The 22,692-nt window shown below is 41.5% G+C and overlaps 2 protein-coding genes and 2 non-coding genes across 15 annotated transcripts; 3 read left to right on the top strand and 1 right to left on the bottom strand.

Moving 5' to 3' along the window:
* Positions 1–634: 634 nt before the first annotated feature.
* TSR1 (TSR1 ribosome maturation factor) lies at positions 635–11,672 on the top strand. Its single transcript, XM_030861823.3, has 15 exons — positions 635–786; positions 974–1,077; positions 1,401–1,620; positions 1,740–1,874; positions 2,246–2,670; positions 3,426–3,585; positions 4,018–4,175; positions 4,434–4,630; positions 5,389–5,551; positions 5,901–6,011; positions 6,753–6,885; positions 8,194–8,310; positions 8,720–8,860; positions 8,965–9,039; positions 9,165–11,672. The coding sequence occupies exons 1-15, from the start codon at positions 690–692 to the stop codon at positions 9,341–9,343; spliced, it is 2,415 nt and encodes an 804-aa protein (XP_030717683.1). The 5' UTR covers positions 635–689; the 3' UTR covers positions 9,344–11,672.
* Positions 4,692–22,668, bottom strand: SRR (serine racemase). 12 transcript variants are annotated; one of them, XM_030861832.2, is made up of 9 exons: positions 22,518–22,668; positions 19,708–19,942; positions 14,719–14,890; positions 13,156–13,282; positions 12,865–12,968; positions 11,259–11,378; positions 11,051–11,125; positions 10,236–10,445; positions 4,692–9,903 (listed from the first exon to the last, which is right to left on the bottom strand). In XM_030861832.2, the coding sequence occupies exons 2-9, from the start codon at positions 19,734–19,736 to the stop codon at positions 9,718–9,720; spliced, it is 1,023 nt and encodes a 340-aa protein (XP_030717692.1). In that variant the 5' UTR covers positions 19,737–19,942; positions 22,518–22,668; the 3' UTR covers positions 4,692–9,717. The 12 variants fall into 12 exon arrangements, with proteins under 12 accessions (XP_030717692.1, XP_060146971.1, XP_060146970.1 ...); XM_060290988.2 differs by having other exon boundaries at positions 19,708–19,822; positions 22,518–22,662; XM_060290987.2 differs by having other exon boundaries at positions 22,513–22,661.
* Positions 6,152–6,246, top strand: LOC115856230 (small nucleolar RNA SNORD91 family). The gene has a single exon (XR_004040752.1). It is a non-coding gene; the product is annotated as a small nucleolar RNA SNORD91 family (small nucleolar RNA).
* On the top strand, positions 7,018–7,112 carry LOC115856228 (small nucleolar RNA SNORD91 family). The gene has a single exon (XR_004040751.1). It is a non-coding gene; the product is annotated as a small nucleolar RNA SNORD91 family (small nucleolar RNA).
* Positions 22,669–22,692: the final 24 nt, after the last annotated feature.

Raw genomic sequence — 22,692 nt, 5'->3', positions numbered from 1 at the left:
GAGGAGTGGGAGCTTAGCAGCCCCCGTCTGCAGAGGCTCGGCTATCCCTAAGGGCGCGAGAGTCACGGTCAGCCGTCCCTTCCCCGAGGGGTCGCCACGTCCCGTCTGGCCCTTCACACACACACGTGGGAGGTGGGGGCGCAGCTTGGAGTGACTGGGACCTGCAGGAACTTGTACGGAACCTGTGGAGGTGAGACAAGCGCCTTCTGCACGATTTGCCTTGTAGACTTAAGCAGCCCCACCTGGGCACTGAGGGCGAGAAAAGGTTGCTTAAAGTGACAAAGAACACCTGCTGCTGCAAACTGAGGAGCGGCGTGCACAAAGCTAGGTGAGAGGAGGGGCTTAGCCCTCTATCGCACAAATGGAGACTCTCCCTAAGAGATGCAACCTGATAGCGCAAAAAATAAAAATACAAGGGAGCAAAACAGCTTTCCGAGACTGAAAGCCCAAACCTCGAGTCTACATCCGGCGTTTTAAAGCCCGCAACAGCGGACCACCGCCTGGTAAAAGTTTACGAGCAGGTTTTGTGGAGACTCTGACGCCGTGCCCTCAGAAGCGTGTGGAAATAACCCTCGCGGGAGGACACGAGGAGCCTTGCCCCCCGGGGGAGGACACGCCCCCAAGGCGGGGACCGGAAGCGCTCGGTTCGGCCCGGAAGTAGTGCCGAATTGGTACACGTGAGCGGCAGCATGGCGGCTCATCGCTCTGGCCCGCTTAAGCAGCAGAATAAACCTCATAAGGGCGGGCGGCATCGGGGTCGGGGATCCGCGCAGCGGGACGGCAAGGGTAAGAAGGTAGGGTTGGAGGAATAAGGGATGTTTAGTCGGTATTAACTGCTTTTCTTCATGCCCAGAATGAGCTCCTACCTACTCCGGCTTGGACCCCGCGCAAAGGCTCTGAGGAGAGCAGAGAGGGATCTCCTTTCCTGACCTGCTAGTGCCCTGCGCAAGAGGCTTTTCTGGTCTCCCTACAGGCCGTCTAGCACTGAAAACCCTAAGCAAGAAGGTGAGAAAAGATCTCAGCAAAGTGGACCAGAGGCATCGTGCCAGCCAGCTCCGAAAGCAGAAGAAGGAGGCGGTGAGAGGACGCGGGATTGGGGAATGGTGTGGCTTCACAACCGTTCTAGGCGGGTAATGCCTCGAACTAGAAAATGTGACCCTGGGAAGGGGCCAGGGATGGAGAGTAACCCTAGAGCACGTGTCAGGCGTGCTGGCCCAGACTAATGCTAGAGCATTCTTTGCTTTGTTCCTAGCTCCTGCCCACCTCCTTGGCATACGTGACACCTTTTACAAGAGAGATGCTGGTTGGAGGGTCGGGGTGGGCATCTGTACTGGTGGAAATGCAGTACTGAAACAAAGTACTGAAACATTGAGATGTTCTCTGATCCTTTCTTTCCTCAGGTTTTGGCAGAAAAGAGACAGCTCGGCAGCAAGGATGGCCCTCCTCATCAGGTACTGGTGGTTCCCCTGCACAACAGGATTTCCCTGTCAGAGGCCTTTCGACTGCTTCAGGATAGGGACACTGGAACAGTACACTTGAATGAATGGGGAAGCACCCATAGCTTTATGCTGTTATGCCCCCGCTTGAAACATCGGTGGTTTTTTACATCTGCAAGACCAGGTTAGAGCATACAACAATATTTTCTATCACTATGTTTTGCGTATTAGTGGTAATATTTTTTTAGTATAATGTGCTGATGGCAACCACCTCTTCCTACTGACTTTGTCTTCTGTTTCCAGGGGATCTGCACACTGTGTTAGACATGGCTAAAGTGGCTGATACCATCCTGTTCCTCCTTGATCCACTAGAAGGCTGGGATAGCACTGGGGATTACTGCCTTTCCTGCCTCTTTGCTCAGGGCCTTCCCACCTATAGTAAGTGAGTTGGGAGTATTGGAGGCCAAGGAAGGAAGTGATTAGCATGTATAGTGCACTTACAATTTGCCAGACACTATGTCTGATGCTTGATACTATTGGAGGGTTGTACATGTATGGCCTTAACTTGATCCATTGTTTACAAGTTACCTACCAAGATGTCTTTTTATTTCTGGACTGCCCATTGCCCAGAGAAAGAAGAAGAATGTGAAGTTTGGTTTTATTGTGAAATTTCTTTAGGGTAGCGGAGTGTTGGGTTTCCCAGTGATCTCTGGACTCACAACTGAACTGTTAGCTTGTTTGTGAGCGACAGGGGGGATTTTCATATAGTGAGGCAACAAGTCATGATACCCTTTCTCTTCTGTTCACAGCATTAGCTGTCCAGGGGGTTTCGGGCTTCCCACTGAAGAAACAAACAGATGTCAGGAAGAAGCTAAGTAAAGCAGTGGAGAAGCGCTTTCCTGATGACAAACTCCTCCTGTTAGACACTCAACAGGAGGCAGGGATGCTGCTCAGGCAGTTGGCTAACCAAAAGCAACGGCATCTTGCCTTTCGAGATCGGCACGCCTACCTATTTGCTCATGCTGTTGACTTTGTGCCTAGTGAAGAGAATAACTTGTTGGGCACCTTGAAGATCTCAGGCTATGTTCGTGGGCAGGCTCTGAATGTAAATAACTTGCTGCATATCGTTGGACATGGTGATTTCCAGATGAAACAGATAGATGCCCCTATGGACCCTTTCCCTTTAAATCCTAGAGTGATCAAATCCCCAAAGGACCCAGGCATGGCAATGGAGGTAAGATTGGTGTTCTTAAAAACTATGTATTGTAGATTCACGTGTAAGCTGGCAGAGGATGGGAACTACAGAGAGGGTAGTCTGTCTGCACACTTGGACAACTATCCTAGTCCCTGGAGGTAACGGTTAGTTCGAAAAAAGGCAGTAGTCAACTACAAATAAGTTGCTGTATCATATACTTATCCAGTACTTTGTAGATGCCTTGCATAGCAGTTGGCTCTGGATTAATAGAAGGCACACAGGTTGTAGTCTCTTTCCTTAGACAACTTAATTAGGTCAGAAAAATACGGCAAAGACCTGTGAAATAAAGATTGAGAAAGCGTGGCTGAGGTGCACACCTGCAGTGGAAGTTGAGAAAGAAGACTGGCAAGCTTCACAGAAGAGATCAGACTTGAGCCAGGTGTTGAGAAGGATGAACGTGATTTATGAGTTGAAAAGAGATGGAAGAATATCCTAGCAAATAAAGACAACATGAACCTAGGCAAAGTGATGGATCAGAGGGTTTCTTTGAACTCTGAAGGTAACAGCTTGATGGGAGTAAGGTATGTAATAAAAAGGTAGGCATGAGACCAGATTATGCAAGGTCTCAAGAGCCAAGCAGAGGTAAAGACCTAGAATGGTAGGAAATAGAACCATTTGAAAAATTCTGGCAAATTTTCACTTTCTATTCTTCTATTTGAGGACTGTTATTTCTAGATCTTGTTATTATGTTAGATTTAGTCAATTTTTGGCTAATATTTAATTGACCATTTCAGATTTGTGCTACAGATGCTGTAGTTGATATGGAGGAAGACCTGAAGGTCCTAATGAAGGCAGACCCTGAGAAACAAGAATCTTTGCAAACAGAGGTTATCCCAGATCCAATGGAGGGGGAACAGACCTGGCCCACGGAGGAGGAGCTGAGTGAAGCAAATGGTTGGTATTGGCAAACTTGAAATTCTGGCCTAGAGTTGTGGGTTTTGTCTAGCTGCTCAGTGAGGACCTTATAAGGTAGAGTAGGATGAGGAAGTATTTGGAAGTCTTCTCTTACCTCCAAAGGCTATGTGTTTTCACTAAGCAAACACTGGACACAGCTTTACTTCGTTTCTCAAAATTACTTACATTATTGTTTCCTAATGAACAGATAAACAACTTCTGATTTATTATAGGACTTATTTAGCTGTGTTAAGTATTGCTAGTTCTGAGGCAGCTGAATTAAATTGGGAAGTAGTCTGTTCTATTTATAGTGCCTGCCAGAGTTCCTGGTATTGGTAGCAATATGTAATATCTTGCCTATGTGAGAATGCCCAAAGTAATAGGGGAAGGAAGGAGGTATATAATTTACTTAACTCATTTGGGCTTTTACAGACTTATTGAAGGAAACTTCCAAGGTAGTAAAGAAGGTTCCCAAAGGAACATCCAGTTATCAAGCTGAATGGATTTTGGATGAGGATGGCGAAAGTGGTGGGGAAGGAGATGAGTATGATGATATAGAACGTGAGGATTTTATGGAAGAGGAATCTCAGGTAAGGAACTGGGCCCTTGGGCAACTTCTGTGTACAGCCCCAAATGCAAGGCAAGGTGCATTCCTGACCTTAAGTGGTATGTGTGGTCAGTTTCTTAGGAATGACTTTGTTGCCGGGAATGAGACTTTGTTTTATAACTTAGTCTCTATTAGAGTTGATACTGGTTTGGACTAGGTATCTAGTAGAATTATTTTAGCTCGATGGCCTTTAAGGTAGAGAGATGAGTTTCCTCTGAAATTGTAATCCTTCGTTCTACAGGATGAGGGTAGTGAAAAGGACGAAGAGGAGGAATGTGAAACTGTGACTATAGGAGAGTCCGTGCATGATGATCTGTATGATGAGAAAGTGGATGAAGAGGCTGAGGGAAAAATGCTGGAGAAATATAAACAAGAAAGACTGGAAGAGATGTTTCCAGATGAAGTAGATACCCCCCGCGACGTGGCTGCTAGAATTCGGTTAGTCAACAAGTCTAAGATCAATCAGTATGTTTTTATTTAAAACTTAACGTGGCTCAGAACTATGTCAGTGTGATGTGAAAGAAGAAAAATACATTGTTCTTGCTCCTGAAGGGCTAATACTATATGGGAAGGTAAGACAGACATACGGGAAACAATGTTCATATTCTAGACTGTGTAGTACAGACTAATAATGTTACAGTATATTACTGAATGAAATGCTGTGATTAATGCTTCCTTTGGAGCTAAGACTCAAAGTATATAACATGTGGAGATTTGGGGAAGTTTGGGTAGAACAGTGAGAATAAAAGAATGAAGATGTAGATGATCCTGTTTGCTCTAAAGGTGAGTCCAGAGAGTTTATGCTGGATATTAGAGAGAGAAGGCTTTTATCGAGGACCTTGCTAGTCAGGTTAAAGAGCCACTCCCTGATACGCACCAGGGAGCCGCTGTAAATACTTTTAAGAAGCTGGGGTTTGGTGCTGAAATACTTGTTTCAGGCTGTTTTGGAGTGTGGTTCTGATTTAAGCTGTTAGGTTATTTTGAGAAATAGTGAATTCTTTTAAGCTAAAGCCTTAGGCATTTTATTTATTTACCTATTTATTTTTCAAAAATTAAAAAAAAAATTTTTCTTGTTTTTTTCTTTTTTTTTCTTCTTTTTAAGCCTTAGCCATTTTAGAAGTGAGTTGAGTGAAACGGTTAAGTAGCACCATATAAGTTTCACTATTGATTTATTTAAAATATCCTCTGTATTCTAGATTTCAGAAATACAGAGGCCTCAAGAGCTTCCGGACATCTCCATGGGATCCTAAGGAAAACCTCCCTCAAGATTATGCTCGGATCTTTCAGTTTCAGAACTTTATTAATACTAGGAGACGCATCTTTAAAGAGATTGAAGAAAAAGAGGTTGAAGGAGCTGAGGTATCTGCCTTCCTTTGTGCATCCCTATAATTTGTTTTTGTTTGCCAAGGTGCCCCCTCTACTCCTTCTGTTGGCATGAGTACCTTAATTAGTTTTGTGCTGCCTACAGCTGAATTAGAGGAGCTACTGAGTCATTGGTAAGAGTGATATTGGGAACAAAGAGGTATCAGAGATATTAGCTGAAAAAGCTTAATCTAGGTAGTTGAGGCATCTGTGAAGGGCCGTCTTGAAGGCTGAGGATTGGCTTTGTGGTAGTCTGAGAGACTTTTTAACATATTTGGTGAAATGCTTCATCATTATTGAGACCTTAAGGGTAATTGCGTGATTGTTTTCTGCTTTCTTCTGGCAGGTTGGCTGGTATGTCACACTTCATGTCTCTGAAGTCCCTGTCTCAGTGGTTGAGCACTTCAAGCGAGGTGCACCCTTGATTGCATTTTCTTTACTACCTCATGAACAGAAGGTGAGTTAGCGTCTTGTGGGAAATGGGAGTTACGACACTTTCCAACCAGTTTTGTCTGGCAGCTGAAGTTTTATGTGACTGACATTTTGCTCATTGGGATGCAGAAGTCTGCCTTTATGATTAGAAGTCAGAGAGGAGGACAGAGAAGTCGATGATGGTTTTACCCAACATGTCTGAACCTGTCTGATACATCTCAGTGATGTGATCTCTGTGTGGTTCTGAGACTTCTCTGAGAGAAGTACGTTTGTCAGGTCACACTTTAACAAAGGGCTGGCATCCATGAAAATAAACAGGGTTACTGCCAAGGTATAGATCTTTTTTCTCTTGATGGCCAGCAGTCATGTAGGTTGGGGTATATGTGAGAGCTCTGGCCTTTTGGTCACTGTGAGTAAGGGCTGAGGCAAGAAGGGTCTTGAATGAGTGTGGTTTAGAGGTGTGTGGTGAGTGAGTGACTTGTAGGCACTGATTTTGTGGCAGATGTTGAGCTCTTGCATGTTAGACATGGGAAGGTCACCTAGTGTAGCAGGGACATGAAAGCTCTGAAAACCAGCATATTTTCGATTTGAATGCCAGTTGTTGGTGAAGGTAAAAGGTGAATTTGTGTCTCTTCATCTACACTCCACCATAAATTAGTACTGTCAGTTCTTAGAGTGAATCTAATCTGCTGGTTTGGTTTGCCTTCTTGCGGGTTAGGCTGTTCTATTCCTGATATGAAGTTCTGTTTTCCTATTTGGTCCCCAGATGTCAGTACTTAATATGGTGGTGAGCCGGCACGCTGGCAGCACTGAACCTGTGAAAGCTAAAGAGGAGCTGATCTTCCACTGTGGATTCAGGCGCTTCCGAGCCTCCCCTTTATTCTCTCAGCACACTGCAGGTAAGCAGTAGGGAAGCTTCTGGGTTCTTGTCCATCTTGCTGTCTTTTAGGGGACTGAGATTTGGGGAGAGATGCAGAATACACCATTTCAAACTCTCAGTCTCTGGCTTAGAGGTATTTTCAGTACTCTGGTTTAGGAGCCAATGATGTTTCCATTCAAAGTGTCTGAACCTGTCTGAAGCATCCCAGTGATGCAACCTCTGTGTGGTGCTGAGGCTTCTCTGCCATGAGTATTTGCTGCAGAGGAGGTTTTGGATAGGAGTTGGCTGCTTCCTAGAGATGATGTGTCATGGAACCCTTGGCATCCGTTGTGCCAGTGGCCGTGTGGGTGAAGGCTAGGGGTGCCCTCAGTTGGATAAAGCAGAGTGTGTGGCTTCTGAGATGTTGAGACTGCATGAGAATTTAGAGAGTGGTGACCAGGAATACTTTTATGACAAAAAATGATTGTGCTCTTACGTATTAGGAGTGGGAAGATGTTTGCATTAACTTGGGGGCTTCTGAACATTACCTACACTCTCAGCTCTCAGCAGTGACCGGAGGAAGGGGATAAAGGCAGCATTAATGGATGCTCTGGATAATTCTTTTCTCACCAGCCATGCTGTCTAAATGAAGGAGTGATTTCTCTTTCCCTTAAAATATTTTGTTTCCCTATAACATTCAGTATTAAAAAGGGTTAATACTGTATTAAAAAGGGTTTCTGTTGAAGGTAAAGACAAGATCTAGATAGTCCCCAAGAAGAGATTAGTAAAGTTTGGCCCTTGGCCAAATCTGTCCCACTGCTTGTTTTGTTAAGTAAAGTTTTGTTGGAACACAGTTGTGCTTTCTTGTTTAATTTTTTAAAAATGTCTGTGGCTGTTTTTGTGCTACAGGGAGAGCTGAGTAGTTGGAACAGAGACTATATGGCCACAAAGCCTAAAATCTTTACTATCTGCCCATTTACAGAAAATGTTTGCCAATCCTTGCTCAAGACTAAGAGCTGTTGAATTAGTGAAGTGTTTTTCTGTAAAGCACTGGTTCTCAAATGAGGTAGGGGTGATGTGTATCAGAATCACCTGGAGAACTTTTTCCAACTCCAAAATATAGTTTAAGCTCCAAGATTCTGCCCCCAGTTGAAAAATCACTGATAGGATTGGGTTGTATCTTTCAGTTGTATTGAGGCCAGAAAATGTTTGGAGAATTAGTGGGATAAAGAAACACTAGTTGCCTTAGGTTTAAGAGTTGCAGTGATACCGCTTTTCACAGGCCTCTGGATTACCTATTGTTTCTCAAAATATTTTTTGGTTTTTATTTTTTTAACCTTTATGGCAGCGGATAAACATAAATTTCAGAGATTCCTGACTGCTGCCTCGGCTCTGGTGGTGACAGTATATGCCCCTATCACTTTTCCTCCTGCATCTGTGCTGCTTTTCAAACAGAACAGCAATGGTAAGTTGAGTTCCCAGAGGTGAATAGGCCTGTGGGTTCTTAGTAAGATTAACTGCTTTCTGTATTTAAATTTGGGGGCCAAATGGCACAAAAAAGGTAATGATGATTTTCAAAATATCCCAATCTCAGCCTCATATTGGGTCTGAGGCAAGGATGACAAATGGGGTTTTATCTTGCTTGCAAACCATAGCTAATTGGTAGAGGCTGCTCAGAGTGCTGTTTTAGGGTAGGTTCTGAGGATAGGCTCAGCAGGAATATCACTTAGTGATCTTTGCCATGAACCCAGGAGGGGCAGCATAGTACACCCCTATTTTGTTTCCCTAAGATCTCGCATAGGTCTTTAAATGGACTGGACAATAAATGAAGGCTTTGACCTATGGACTTCTGCTGCCCTGCTTTTGCCCCTTAGGAATGCACAGCCTCATTGCCACAGGCTATCTATTGTCAGTGGATCCAGACAGAGTGGTCATCAAGAGAGTTGTTCTGAGTGGTCATCCTTTCAAAATTTTTACTAAGATGGCAGTGGTGCGTTACATGTTCTTCAACAGAGGTAGGTGCGACAGATGGGATCCAATTGCCTTTGTGGGATGAAGGTTGGATTTATATATTATGGATAAATGTTTCATCTTGGTCTTCTGTGTGTTTGATTCTAAGAGGATGTGCTGTGGTTTAAACCGGTGGAACTGAGAACAAAGTGGGGCCGTAGGGGACACATCAAGGAGCCTTTAGGTGAGAGAATGTGGGATTTGGGATCTTGTCTAGATTTCCCCAGTGCTACTAAATGACTGTTGGGTTAGACCACTGCTTTAAAATTTCCTCTTGAATTTGACCAACTCGTGCTGTTTTCTTTGTAGGTACTCACGGCCACATGAAGTGCAGTTTTGATGGGAAGCTAAAATCTCAGGACACAGTACTGATGAACCTCTATAAAAGAGTTTTCCCCAAATGGACTTATGATCCATATGTACCAGAACCAGTACCTTGGGTGAAAAGTGAGATTTCTTCAACAGTGCCTGAAATGGACATGGAATAATGGATTCAGTGGGAGTCTGTCTCATTGCTACTAGTTAGCACTCTAGGGTTGGGAGCCTGTAGGTTGTGATTGGGCAGTTTATGTTTTCTACTTAAGCCTACTTAAGGTCTGCTGCTCCTTTTAGCAGAAGACTTTTCTTGGCCTTGACAAGGTATCTCAGTTAAGTATGGGTGTTTTTCTACTGCAACTTAGTCCAAAAAACTATTAAAACTTACTGAAGTATACATTCTCCATTAGGATTTTGAAAGCTCTTTAAGAGGGGAAGATAGGAAGTTGACAATGACCAGGAGACAAAATTTCCAAGTGTTTAGACACTGAATCCCTTTTCTTCCTTTTGCACATATTAAACAGAAACAGATTTCTAAAGAGCTGGCTTATTCAGCCTGCTTCACCCAAGTTAGGGAAGTTAAGTCTACATTTCCACCACTGAGCACAATACAAATGTTCTTTACTTCTGCGGAAACTGTTTGAAAATGCTGAGACAGCACAGCGGCCACTCCAACACCAGCTGTAGGTTCAATAAGCAATTTCATCCTCTCCCACACCAGCTGGGTTGCATACTGTTGGTATAGAAAGGAGTAAGAATTAGTGAAATGGGAAAAGGGGAAAGAGCCTACATGGTTGGCCTTTATGGTTAAAGGCCAGATGGGGATATAATATGCCTCGTCTGAATTTTCCTATTGCTATATGTTTGTGCTTGCCAATGAAGGGCAGGGCTTTTTTCATTCCAACTCTGCTTCTATGGTCTTAATACATCTAGGGCACCCACCTACGTGTCATGAAATCACCTAGTTGAGTCCCTAGTGGGTGAGTTGCCACTTACAACAGGAGGGTTTTTTGTCTAAGAAGTTGCTCCATTCTTTTGTTATCTCCTTTCCTCTTGGGGCCTCACCTTAATTTCATCCTCTGTGACAGTGAAGACGTCATCCACGAGGTCCCTTATAATAGGCCAGGTGTTTAAGCCAATGCTGGATCTGACACCATCTGCTATGGTTTCTGGAGGATAGGGATTGGGGGTCAGTTCCCCTTTCAGTTTGGACTGGTAGCAGTCATTTGCATTCAAGGGTTCAGCAGCATATACCTTGACACTAGGTCTCAGAGCCTAGGAAGAGGAATATTAGATAGCTTACAACTAGCCACAGCATTGTGCCTGCATGCTTGCAGTAAAATGATTGGTACAGTTAACATACTTCTGCCCAAGAGGCTTTCTTTTAATCGATGTAATGGAAATAGGGCCTTTAAGCACTTGAAATTGTTTTCCACTCTGGCCTCGGTGGCCTAGATCACAGCTGGTTCTGCTGGTAACTTGGGAAAAGAGTATCCACTGACTTGGATAGTAGGTTGGTGAGATGGAACTCAGAGGACTGTGAGGGTGCCACTCATTGTAATGGCTTTTGTGCTGTAAAGTTTTCATTAAGAAAAGGGTAGTGAGGGACTTCCCTGGCGGTCCAGTGGTTAAGACTCCACGTTTCCACTTCAGGGGGCACAGGTTCAGTCACTGGGAACTAGGATTCCGCATGCCGCGCGGCCAAAAAAAAGAAAAAAGGGTAGTGGTGAAGAGAAGGGCCTTCTATCTCAAGTGCCAAGGGATGATGAGAAGGAATGGCAATTTGGGGGAATGTTGAGCAAGTATTCACAATGTACTATGATGTAAAATAAACTCTTCTATGCCTGAAGTAGGGAGTCCTTCAGAAGCTGTTTTCTTACCTTAACTGTAATTGCTATTCCAGCAACCATTCCTCCTCCTCCTACAGGTACCACCAGTGCATCTACCAAGGGAACCTTTAATGAAAAGAATATAAAGTATAAATAGGTCTATTAATAACCAGTTTTATATGTACATATAAAATAATTGGTTCTACGGCCAAACAGCATTACCAGTAAGTGGCTAAACAAGAACTAACTAAGCTTTTACCTGGTTTAGGACTTCCATGGCAATTGTCCCTTGCCCAGCTATCACTGCAGGCTCCTGGTTGGGATGTACCATGATGCCTTCTGTTTCTTCCACAATTCTTTTTGTAACATTTTCTCTGGACTGAAAGAGTACATTAATTTAGCTTACTTTATTTGTATTTAATAGAGTTCCCAACAAGTTAGATTCAGTCATTTAACACTTTATTTGCCATCTACTTTTTTCAGAATTTGTTTTGGCACTGGGGATATAACTGAACAAAACAGTCCCTGCACTCAGTGGAGTTATGTTCTAATATGGTGAGGAGGGGTGGGATATAAGTAAATATATGGTATGTCTAAATGCTTTAGAGAAAAATGAATTTATTTTATATAGGGTGCTTGGGAAGGGCCACTGGTAAAGTGACATTTTAATAGATTTGAACAAGTCCTGTGTACCTCCAGAACATTCCAAGGAAAGAGTAACAGCAAGTACAAAGACTACAGAGAGGAGTGCTTGGCTTTCTGAGAAACTAAGTGTGGTTTGTGTGGAGTGTTTGGAGGAGAGTAATAGTGGGAGATGAAGTCAGAAAAATAGAAATGGGCCAGTTCATCTGGGCCATAGATGATTGCAAGAACTTTGGTTTCCACTGTGTATGAGATGGGGAACCACTGGAGGATTTTAGGCTGACAGACACATTCTGACTTACCAAATGGATAGCTCTGGTTGCTCTTTTGGAGACAAGACTCGTGGGGCAAGGGTGGAAGCAGAGGACCAATTAGGAGGCTACTGAATCTAGATGAGGACTGACATTGGTTTGAATCAGGATGGTGAAGGTAGAGGCTGTTAGAAGGAGTTGGATTGGGCTTTTCTGGTGGCGCAGTGGTCAAGAATCCACCTGCCAATGCAGGGGACACGGGTTCGAGCCCTGGTCCGGGAAGATCCCACATGCTGCAGAGCAACTAAGCCAGTGCACCACAACTACTGAGCCTGCTCTCTGGAGCCTGTGAGCCACAACTACTGAAGCCCACGCGCCTAGAGCCCGCGCTCCACAACAAGAGAAGCCACCGCAATGAGAAGCCCGCGCACCGCAACACAGAGTAGCCCCCACTCACTGTAACTAGAGAGAGCCAGTGCGCAGCAACGAAGACCCGACTCAGCCAAAAATAAATTAACTAAAAAAAAAAAGTTGGATTACGGAAATATTTTGAAAGGACTAAGATTTGGATGTGGGGTATCAGAGTTATCAAAGATAACTCCATGTTTTGAGGATAATGAAGGATAAAAGTTGCCATTTACTGAGATGGGGAAGACTGGAAGTGGAACAGTATTAAGATGAGGAGTTTGGTTTTAGACAGTAAGGTTGAGAGGCCTATTAAGGCACCCAAGTGGGAATGTACAAGTCTGGTTAAGAGCAAAGTTCAGGGCTGGAGTTAGAGTGTAGGTGATATTTTAAACTATGAGACTAATGAGATCATCTGAGTGAGTGTAGGTAGAGAAAAGGTCGTGCGTCCCAACACTTAGAGAAACAACAAAGGAGACAGAAGCTGCAGCCAGTAAGGTAGGAAGAGAAGTTTCATTTTACTATGAAAGCTGTTAAGGTGGTACTGAACATTGCTCTCTTCCTTACCTCGTCGCTTTGTTCACTGTATACTATAGAGGCTCCATAGCCTTGTATCGCCAATTTTTTACAGTTGGGAGCTGTTTCGGGCACTACAATATAAGCAGGAATCCCTGGGAGGGAGAAGCATGTTTGGTTAGTACAAATCAGAATTTAGGATAGAAATTTATGTGCAGTTTGCTTGTAATCAGGGACTTGGAAATTTATTCCCTCAGCTATCACCAACCTCACTGAAAGTTAAGGCTGCTTTTCCAGTCCTCTGACGAGCCTATCCAGTACCCTGGGAAATTAATCAAGTACCTTGCAATTTGGCAGCATAGGAGAGAGCCTGGCCATGGTTTCCACTGCTGTGAGTAACGACAGCTTTGGGCTTCTCTTCTGAAGTGGCAGAAACCAAGCCTCTGATTGCATTAAGGGCACCACGAATCTGGAAAAGAGGAATGGTGAATTAATATATTTGATTAAAAATTCTTTTCAAAAAACCAAGGAGCTTTTTTACATTTTTCTCTTCCAATACTGCACATCCACTCCATGACTAAATCTTATTGAGTCTATCTCCTAAATACCTCATGTTCATCTTGGCCACTACCTTGGTGAGGCCTCATTTCTCAACTTGGTATCACCAAATCTCAGCTGATCCTGCCTCAAGGATTATTCTCATCTAATAGTTCCACTAGATTAGGAAAGTGAGCTTTTAAAAAACAAACGTTACCTTTTTCATTGATTGCCCATTTTTGTAAGAGAAGTACAAATCCCTTACAAGCTGCAGCCTTTCTAAACATATCTACCTCTACCGTTGTAGCCATCCTAAATTGCCTCTAGTTTCCATCCTACCAGGTTAGCTCACAACTCTGTACCTCTTGGCATGCTGATGCCTCTACCTGTAGTTCTTTTCCCCCACTCCCTGATCTGGCTAAAAGTACTCATCCTATAAAACTTGGATCAAACAACACCTGGTTCAACCTCCTTGTTCTCCCAGGCAAAATTAGGTACTTCATTCGTTTCCATGGCCCTTGTTTGTAACTCTTTTAAGACATTTGTCATCAACCTATTTTGTCTTCCCCTGCAAGTATGGATATAGGGCAAGGCCTAGTGTACATATACCTAGTATAGTTGGTGAAAATAAGTGCTTGATGCGTGATGAATGAAAAATAAACCATGGCAGAAGCAAAGGGCAAAAGAGAATGGAGAAGTTTTTGTTTGTTTAAAATAAAAGTTCTCAGTTAATGGGTATGGAAAAAGGTAAATTCCTGAAATCCTAAAGCTACCACTTAATGGGTACTAACAATACCTGTTAGGCACAGTGCAAAATGCAGCTTTTCAGATTTTTACCTGAATGGATCTTAAAGTTCAACTAACGGTCAGAGAATTCAGGTAACAAATCAGCACAGAAATCTATCTGTATGCATAGGAGAGGCACTGACGTATTTTGTAGAAAAAGGTCCTGTTATATGAGGGTTGAGCTAGGGTTAGATCGTTTATATTCATAATAAGGTATAAACAAATAGTAAGTTGACAAAGTGAATGCTTAAACTTGGCTATATACAGGGTGATCACACATGTCCAGGTTGATGACTGTGATCTCGGCTTAATCGTTAGAAGTTCCCCCTTTTCATTCTCAAACATGTCCTAGTCTGGATAGTAAATTATATGTGATCACCTTAATTATACGGAATTTTGAGATTGTGTAAAAGTGGCTCTTGTCAACGCCATGATGCTAAGTAACCAGGACTTGAGCAAAGGAAAATTTCTACAATTTCTTTAGCTGTAAAAAGATATTAATTGTACCTACCTCACTGCGTGGTCAAGAGAATCAAAGTGGCTTGAAAAGAAACATGATACACTATCAAAAGAGATTGTTACCTTAAAAGATCCAGTTTTCTGGAAGAGTTCACATTTGAAGAAAAGATTGCGCCCTGTTACTTGATTCAAAATGGAGCTTGTTAGCACTGGTGTGAGGTGGATAAAATCTCGAATGTTGATATGTGCTTTCTCAACATCAGCAAAGGAGATGCAGTACTGATCACACATGGTTCTGAAACCCAGGAATAAGAGAGGTCAAAGCAAGCCTAGACGATGTATTTAAAGTAGATTTTGCAAATGCATAACACAGACCCATGGAATGTACACCACCAAGAGTGAACCATAATGTAAACTATGGACTTTGGTGCTAATGGCATGTCAATGTAGGTTCAGCTGTAACAAATATACCACTCTCGTGGGGGATGCTGATAATGGGGGAGGCTATACATGTGTGGGGGCCGGGAGTATATGGCAAATTTCTGTTCCCATCAATTTTGCTGTGAACCTTAAACTAAAACAAACAAACAAAAAACCCAAAAAACAACCAAACAAAAATCTTAAGAAAATAAAAAAAGAAAATGCATAACATAGGAAAATAGACTCAGGGTCTGTGGTGTTAATGTGGGGACTGTCTCCATTACTGGGGTCCAGAATCTCTGCATAAGGGAACTTCTCTTGAAGCTGAGTTTCTTGGTGTATAAGTTTGCTTTGTTGAAACCTCACAGGAGATAACTGGTGATGATTATTGAAGGCTTAAAGCTCAGCCCTCGCCCCTACCATCCATCTCTTGGCACTGCCACTGGTCTCTACATTTTCATGATTGTGAAGCTTGAATAAACTGGGTTCAAAATCTGCTACAAATTTTTATTTTAAAAAAATATTTCACAATTTACCAAGGGGAAAAATTGCCTACAATCCTACCATCTTAATAAATTATGTCCCTATGTTTCCTTCTGTTTTTTCAATATACATATATGACAGTTAAAATCAAAGCATAAATAACATTTTTACTCCTTTTCCATTTGGCTCATTCCTCAAAGTTTTCATAATTATAATTTTCAGTAACTGTATTATGCTTCCACTTTTTACTATTTTTACTGTAGTGTTTAAACATGAAGTTTCTCTTTATTTTTCCTTATTAACAAAGGTAATTAGAAAAACAATTTAATCTGCTTTCCTCTCCAAAGACAATTGCTACCGAAGCTCTGTTGTCTCTCTTTCCAGACCCACATACATATGCAGACAAAACTTTTTTGACAAGTTTGTTAACTTGCTTTTTTCAGACAATATATCTATGAATCTTTGCTTATCAGTAGATATATTTATGTGACTTTTAATTTTTATTTTATTTGATGTGGAACATTTTTTAAAGTCTTTATTGAATTTGTTATAATATTGCTTCTGTTTTTTATGTTTTGTTTTTTTTGGCCACGAGGCATGTGGTATCTTAGTTCCCCGACCAGGGATTGAACCCACATCCCCAGCATTGGAAGGTGAAGTCTTAACCATTGGACTGCCAGGGAAATCACTATGTGATTTCTAGTGAAATGACTTACTAGTACTTCTTTTTACAAAAATACCGTAGTTTTAGATAACTCTGTTGTTGAACATTTAGATTTCCTTTTTTTTTTTTTTTTGGCTATGATAAATAATGATGTAATGAACAGCCTTGTTGCAAGATCTCTGTTTATCTCTATACATGCTTTGAGTAGATTCCACCAGTGGTATTTTACATTAAAAGGCATACATACGTCTAAGGCTTTTGATACCACTGCCAAACTGATCTCCAGAAGAGTTATAGATCATATCAATTTATACTCCAACAGCACTTTCTAAGGAATGACTATTTTCCTTCACCCTTACTGTATCATTTTTATCTGTCAATTTAATGAAGTATGTCTAGTAGTTTACATTTCTTTAATTACTAGTGACTGAACTTTTTTTTTATTGAAGTAAGGTTGATTTACAATGTTGTGTTAATTTCTGCTGTACAGCAAAGCGATTCAGTTATACATATACATACCTTCTTTTTCATATTCTTTTCCATTATGGTTTATCACAGGATATTTAGCATAGTTATCTGTGCTTTAGGACAGATATTGTTTATCCATTCTTTTTGTTATATATATAAATTTATTTATGGCTGCGTTGGATCTTCGTTGCTGCACTCAGGCTTTCTCCAGTTGGCGGCGAGCAGGGGCTACCCTTCGTTGCGGTGCCTGAGCTTCTCATTGCTGTGGCTTCTCTTTTTTTTTTTTTTTTTTTTTGGGCGGTACGCGGGCGTCTCACTGTTGCGGCCTCTCCCGTTGCAGAGCACAGGCTCCGGACGCGCAGGCTCAGCGGCCATGGCTCACGGGCCTAGCCGCTCCGCGGCATGTGGGATCTTCCCAGACCGGGGCACGAACCCGTGTACCCTGCATTGGCAGGTGGACTCTCAACCACTGAGCCACCAGGGAAGCCCCAAGATAAGGCATTTTTAAAATTACATTTTTAAACTGCTTACTGATGATGTATATGAAAGCTAATAATTTTTGTATATTTATCATGTAATAGGATACTTTACCAGATTATCTTGTTAGATCTAATAGTTTTACAGTTTATTCTCTAAACAATCATGCTATCTGCAAATAAAGATAATTTGTCTTTACCTTAAAAATGTACCTCTCGTAACTTTTTCAATGACTTCATAGTTACTGGTTTATATGGATTTGCCATCTCCTCCTGAATTAATTTAATTTTTTTTGTAAAATCACTTAATTTAAAATTTATTAGTATAAAGCTGTACATATTAATATTTCTAAGTATTTTTCATATCTGTGGTATTCATTTATTCAACAAATTTGAGCACCTTCTGTGTCAGATACTGTTTGATCTGGGGATATAGTACTAGAGAAGTAGACTTGTTCCTCCTCTCAAAGATTACAATGTATTGGAGAGGTGTCTAACAAATAATCCAATTAAATATGTATTTACAAACATTGATATGTTAACTTAGGGAAGTGTATTATGATAGGATACTATAGTAGGAGGCCTTATTTAGATCAGTGAAGGAGGTCAATGAAGACCCTCTATGTAGAACTGAATTTTTATTATTTTGTGAATAATTAGTTTTTTTTTTCTTGAGAAGTAAAATTAAATTATGACCTAAAAGATGAATGGGCAGAGTAGTGGGGTAAGTGTTTCAGGTAGAGGGAATATTATGTGAAGGCTTTAAGGAAGGAAAGAGATTGGCATTTTCCAGGAATTAAAAGGTCAATGTATCTGAAAATGTGATCAATGGGAAATGTGATAAGAGATAAGGAGAGTGAAGTTGGCAGAGTCTAGATCATAAGGGACCATGACTCATGGAATTTTTTTTTGGCCGCACCTCACAGCTTGCAGAACTTCCCAGACCAGGGATTGAACCCACGCCGTCCCCGGCAGTGGAAGCATGGAATCTTAACCAATGGACCACCAGGGAAGTCCATGGATTTTTTTTTTAAGAGCAATAAAATGCCATTGGACTTGTTACCAGGGGAGGGGGCGGGGAGGGATAAATTGGGAGATTGGGACTGACATATACACACCACTATATATAAAATAGATAACTAATAAGGACCTACTGTATAGCAGAGAACGCTACTCAATACTCTGTAATGACCTATATGGGAAAGAATCTAAAAACGAGTTCACTTTGCTGTACAGTGGAAACTAACACAACATTGTAAATCAACTATACTCCAATAAAAGTTTTTTTAAAAATGCCATTGGAGAATTCTGAGCAGGTGACATGTTAGAATCCATATTTACAGAAAATCACTTGCTACATTGCAATGAATGAAAAGGAAAGAGAGAAGAGTGGAATCAAGGTATCCAGTTATGAAGTATTACAGTTGTCCACACGAAAAACAACAGGGGGGCTTGGATGGTGAAAGTGGAGGTAGAAAAAAATAATCATTCAAGATACATTTTGGAAAAACAAACCCATCAAAAAATGGGTGAAGGACTTGAATAGACATTTCTCCAAAAAAGATATACAAAGGGCCAACAAGCACATGAAAAGATGCTCAACATCTCTAATCATTAGAGAAATGCAAATCAAAACCACAGTGAGATACCACCTTATGCCTATTAGGATGGCTACTATTTTAAAAACCCCCAAACTAGGAAAATAACAGGTGTTGGCAGGATGTAGAAAAACTGGAGTCCTTGTGCACTGTTGGTAGAGATGTAAAATGGTGCAGTTGCTGTGGAAAACAGTGTGGTAGTTCCTCAAAAAATTAAACAGTATTACCATATGATCCAGCAATTCCACTTCTGGTTATATACCCAAAAGAATTCAATGAAGGTCTCAAAGACATATTTGTACACCTATGTTCATAGCACCATTATTTGCAATAGCCAAAAGGTGGAAGCAACCCACGTATCCAGCGACAGATAAATGGATAAACAAAATGGTATATATACATACAATGAAATATTATTTAGCCTTAAAAAAGGAAATTCTGACATGTGCTATAACATGGATGAATCCTGGGGATATTACGCCAATTGAAATAAGCCAGTCACAAAAAGACGAATACCATATGGTTACACTTATGTGAGGTACCTAGAGTAGTCAAATCCATAGAAAGTAGAATGGTGACTGTAAGAGGCTGTGGGGAGGAGGGGACAATGGGAAGCTGTTGTTCAATGGGTACAGTTTCAGTTTTGCAAGATGAAAAGAGTTCTGGAGATTGGTTGTACAACAATGTGAATGTACTTAACACTACCGAACTGTACACTTAAAAATGATCATGATGGTATATTTCACGTTACGTGTATTTTACCACAATTAAAAAACACACACGCACATACATTTTGGAGATTATAATTAGTTAGACCTCTTGGTTACGAGTGATAGAACCCCAATTTTAACTGGCTTAGGCACAAGAGGGAGGTGATGAGAATTTACTGGCTCATGGAATCCAAGGAAGAGTTGAACCATGGGAAGGGCAGGAACATGGCACATCAGAAACAACTGGAACTAGGGACTTTGAGATTTTCCAGGACTTTCTCATTGTTTCTCACCTCTGCTGCTTTCTGCATGTCGGCTTCATTCTTTTCACTGCAGACCAGCTGGTTCCGCATGGCAGGACACATGGCTGCTGACAGCTCCTGTGTTTTACATTTTACGGCTTCCAAACTGGAGAGGGATTTTCTTTTTTTCTTAGTTTCAGTTAAAAAAAATTCTGGGTAGGGACTCTGATTGGCCCATCTAGGCCCAGGACCAGTGGCCAAGGGTGTGAGGTCATTTAAGACAATGCTATGCAATAGAAGTATTTACAGAAACATGAAACAATGATTTCTATAACACAATATCAAATATGTACATTTAAAACACATACATATATAAAACAATACTATATATTATTCAAAGATACATGTATATCCAAGGACATATATCAAACACATTAGAGTGGCTACTGAAGGAAGAGGGAAGGAACATGACTGGGAATTGGAATGAAGGAAAAAAAGATAAAATGAGAAAGGCCTTGTTGATGATAATGTGAACTGAACAGCAGGACTGCCTCAAATCTCTGCACCTGAGGGAAAAATAGGAGCAAATGAAGGGAGTAAAAGAGGAAAGAAAGGAAAAAAGGAAATAGACAGAAAAAGGAAAAGAGAAAGTACTTCTGAGTGAGAGTAAGGGACAGTTTTCAAGAGAAAAGGAAGGTGAAAATGTTGAGGTGATGAACTCCATATGTCACCACTACAGATATAGAAGAGACATATCCTGATATTGGATTGAATGTGGGGACTGAGAGAGACGGAGGTGTCAAGGATAACTCTTGGGTTTTGACTTCGATGGTGGTATAATTTACTGAGATATAAGGCTGGCAAAGAAACAAATATTTTAGGGGAAAATCAGAGATTTGATGAGCTAAGTTTGCATTACCTATGAAGCATTTGGTAGGATATCTTGAATTTTCAAAATTTTTTGCCAGAAATGTGTCTATTTTAATGTCTATTTCTGAAGAATGAGTGCTTCAATTTATCAAGTGCTGTTCTTTTTCCTTTATTATTTCTGATTTTATCTTTATTTCTTCCTTCTATTTTTATTTTCTTTTTCTACCCTTATTGAATACGTAGCTTATTAATTTTCATTCTTTTTACTTATTTATTTATTTATTTGTGCGCGCTGTGCAGCTTGTGGGATCTTAGTTCCCCAACCAGGGATCGAACCCGGGCCCTTGGCAGTGAGAGCTTGCAGTCCTAACCACTGGACTGCCAGGGAATTCCCAAGATAACCATTTTAAAAAGTTCTGTATGTATTCTTCCACATCTTTTTTGATGTATTTATATAGAAATTTACATATGCAATAAATGGTTTTGCTGCACTCAGACAGAACCATACTCTATATCTTGTTCTGCAATTGGCTTAAAAAATTAACAATGTATCTTGAATATATCAGCACATATTTTAATTCTTTAAACTCAGCTTTCATTGCGATACAGGTCTAAATATAGTTGTCTTTTCACTTATTTCTACCTGGTATTTCATGAACCTTCTAAATCTGAGGGTTGAATTTAAGTCTTAAATCCAAATTTTCCATCAACTGAGTAAATTTTCTTCTATTATATATTTGATTATTGCTCCTCCTCAGTCAGTTCTGTTATCACCTTCTGGACTCATATTTGATTATTAGTTTTCTGGATCCATTCTCCATATCTCGTACCTTTACCTCTCAATAGTTTCTATTATATTTTCCCTCTGAGTTCTCATAAAATTTTTTGAGCTGGTTTAACTTTTGGCATATCTCATCTGCAGCTCACTGATACTGCTGTATTAATTTGGCAATGGCGTTTTTCCTAAGAAAGTTTTCTTCAGATTATTTTTCCATTAAAAGAAAAACTGTTGCAATGTCCTCATCAATTTCACTATGAAAACAAATTAGTTTTAAACATTTTTTTCTTATTTCTTTCAATATCTGTTTTAAAGATTGCCATTTGCTCTGACCACTCCAATCACTCCCCTTCTTTTGCTATCTACTGACTTTCTCCATCTGTTGAGAACTTCGTGGAGGCGAAACGTCTGCCACCTAATAGGAATTGAATGAGTTGTCAGAGATTGTTTAAATCTTTTAAGCCCAGTCTAAGGAATAATCGGTAACTTTGATGGTGTAGAGGTCCAATAGGTTGTGTGGGACTGGGAAGGAGCTCAAGAGGTGGAGGGAAGCAACCTTGCAAGAGGAGGGAGTTCCATCACAGTTCTGAACACGGGGCTCATAAACAGGTAAAGTACCAGTCTTCAGATCCAGTTACATTTTAAAGATGGAAAAAAAAAAAAAATCAACCTGAGATCCAGGAAAGTCAAGTAATTTTCCCCAGAATCCACAGTGATACAGAAATTCCCAAATCGACTCATAACACCTCCTGACTTATTTCCACACAACCCCTTCCCTCAGCAAGAGCCATCTATACTGTATTTAAAAAAAAAAAGTCACGAAGTTTGGGATGTAGATTGCCATAAAGGAAAAGACTTTTGAGTCTCTGGTAATTATCGATTGTGTCACCCTGGGCAATTTGCTACGCTTCTCTGGGATTCAGTTTCCTCATTTAAAAAAAAAAAAGAAAGAAAGAAAAAAAAGGGGCATAATACTAACTATCCTACAAGATCTTGAAGGTCGCAAAGTAAAAGCCTGGGGCAGTAGTCCGGGCCTGTGGCGGGAGACCCTGGCCTAAAATGACTGGAAAGGGCCGGACGGTGGAGGCCCCCGTCAACCCGAGCCCCAGGCTGGTACCGGTGTCCTCGAAGGCCACCACGGCAGCAAGAGCAGCCACCGCAGCGAACGCCCACCTTGCCTGGCCTGGCTCGGCCGGGCCAGACCTCACCTCACCTCCCAGGCGCCGCGCCTCCAACTCCAGCCTCAGCGCACCTTCCCGGCCACACCTCTGCGCACGCGCGGTGCCCGCCTGCCCCACCCAGGCTCGCGGCCCGCCTCTTCCCGACCGAACGTGCGTTCGGCGCTTTTCCTCCCAGTGCGGCCACCGTCGTTTGGGGAGGGGGGGCAG

The sequence above is a fragment of the Globicephala melas genome, chromosome 20 (genome assembly GCF_963455315.2).
Source record: "Globicephala melas chromosome 20, mGloMel1.2, whole genome shotgun sequence".
NCBI lineage: Eukaryota > Metazoa > Chordata > Mammalia > Artiodactyla > Delphinidae > Globicephala > Globicephala melas.
The sequence above is the reverse complement of the archived record's forward strand: the minus strand, read 5'-3'. Positions and strand labels throughout refer to the sequence as shown.

What these genes read in the sequence shown, in the direction of transcription:
- SRR (XM_030861832.2), bottom strand. Translation starts at nt 19,736, where the DNA reads ATGAAGCCGACATGCAGAAAGCAGCAGAG. An exon ending in ACAGTGAACAAAGCGACGAG is followed by an intron (nt 11,379 to 12,864) that starts GTAAGGAAGAGA and finishes GTACTCTTTCAG; the next exon opens with TCCAGAGAAAATGTTACAAA. An exon ending in CCATGGAAGTCCTAAACCAG is followed by an intron (nt 11,126 to 11,258) that starts GTAAAAGCTTAG and finishes TTTTCATTAAAG; the next exon opens with GTTCCCTTGGTAGATGCACT.
- TSR1 (XM_030861823.3), top strand. Translation starts at nt 690, where the DNA reads ATGGCGGCTCATCGCTCTGGCCCGCTTAAGCAGCAGAATAAACCTCAT. An exon ending in AAGAGGTTGAAGGAGCTGAG is followed by an intron (nt 5,552 to 5,900) that starts GTATCTGCCTTC and finishes TTCTTCTGGCAG; the next exon opens with GTTGGCTGGTATGTCACACT. An exon ending in ATTCTCTCAGCACACTGCAG is followed by an intron (nt 6,886 to 8,193) that starts GTAAGCAGTAGG and finishes CCTTTATGGCAG; the next exon opens with CGGATAAACATAAATTTCAG.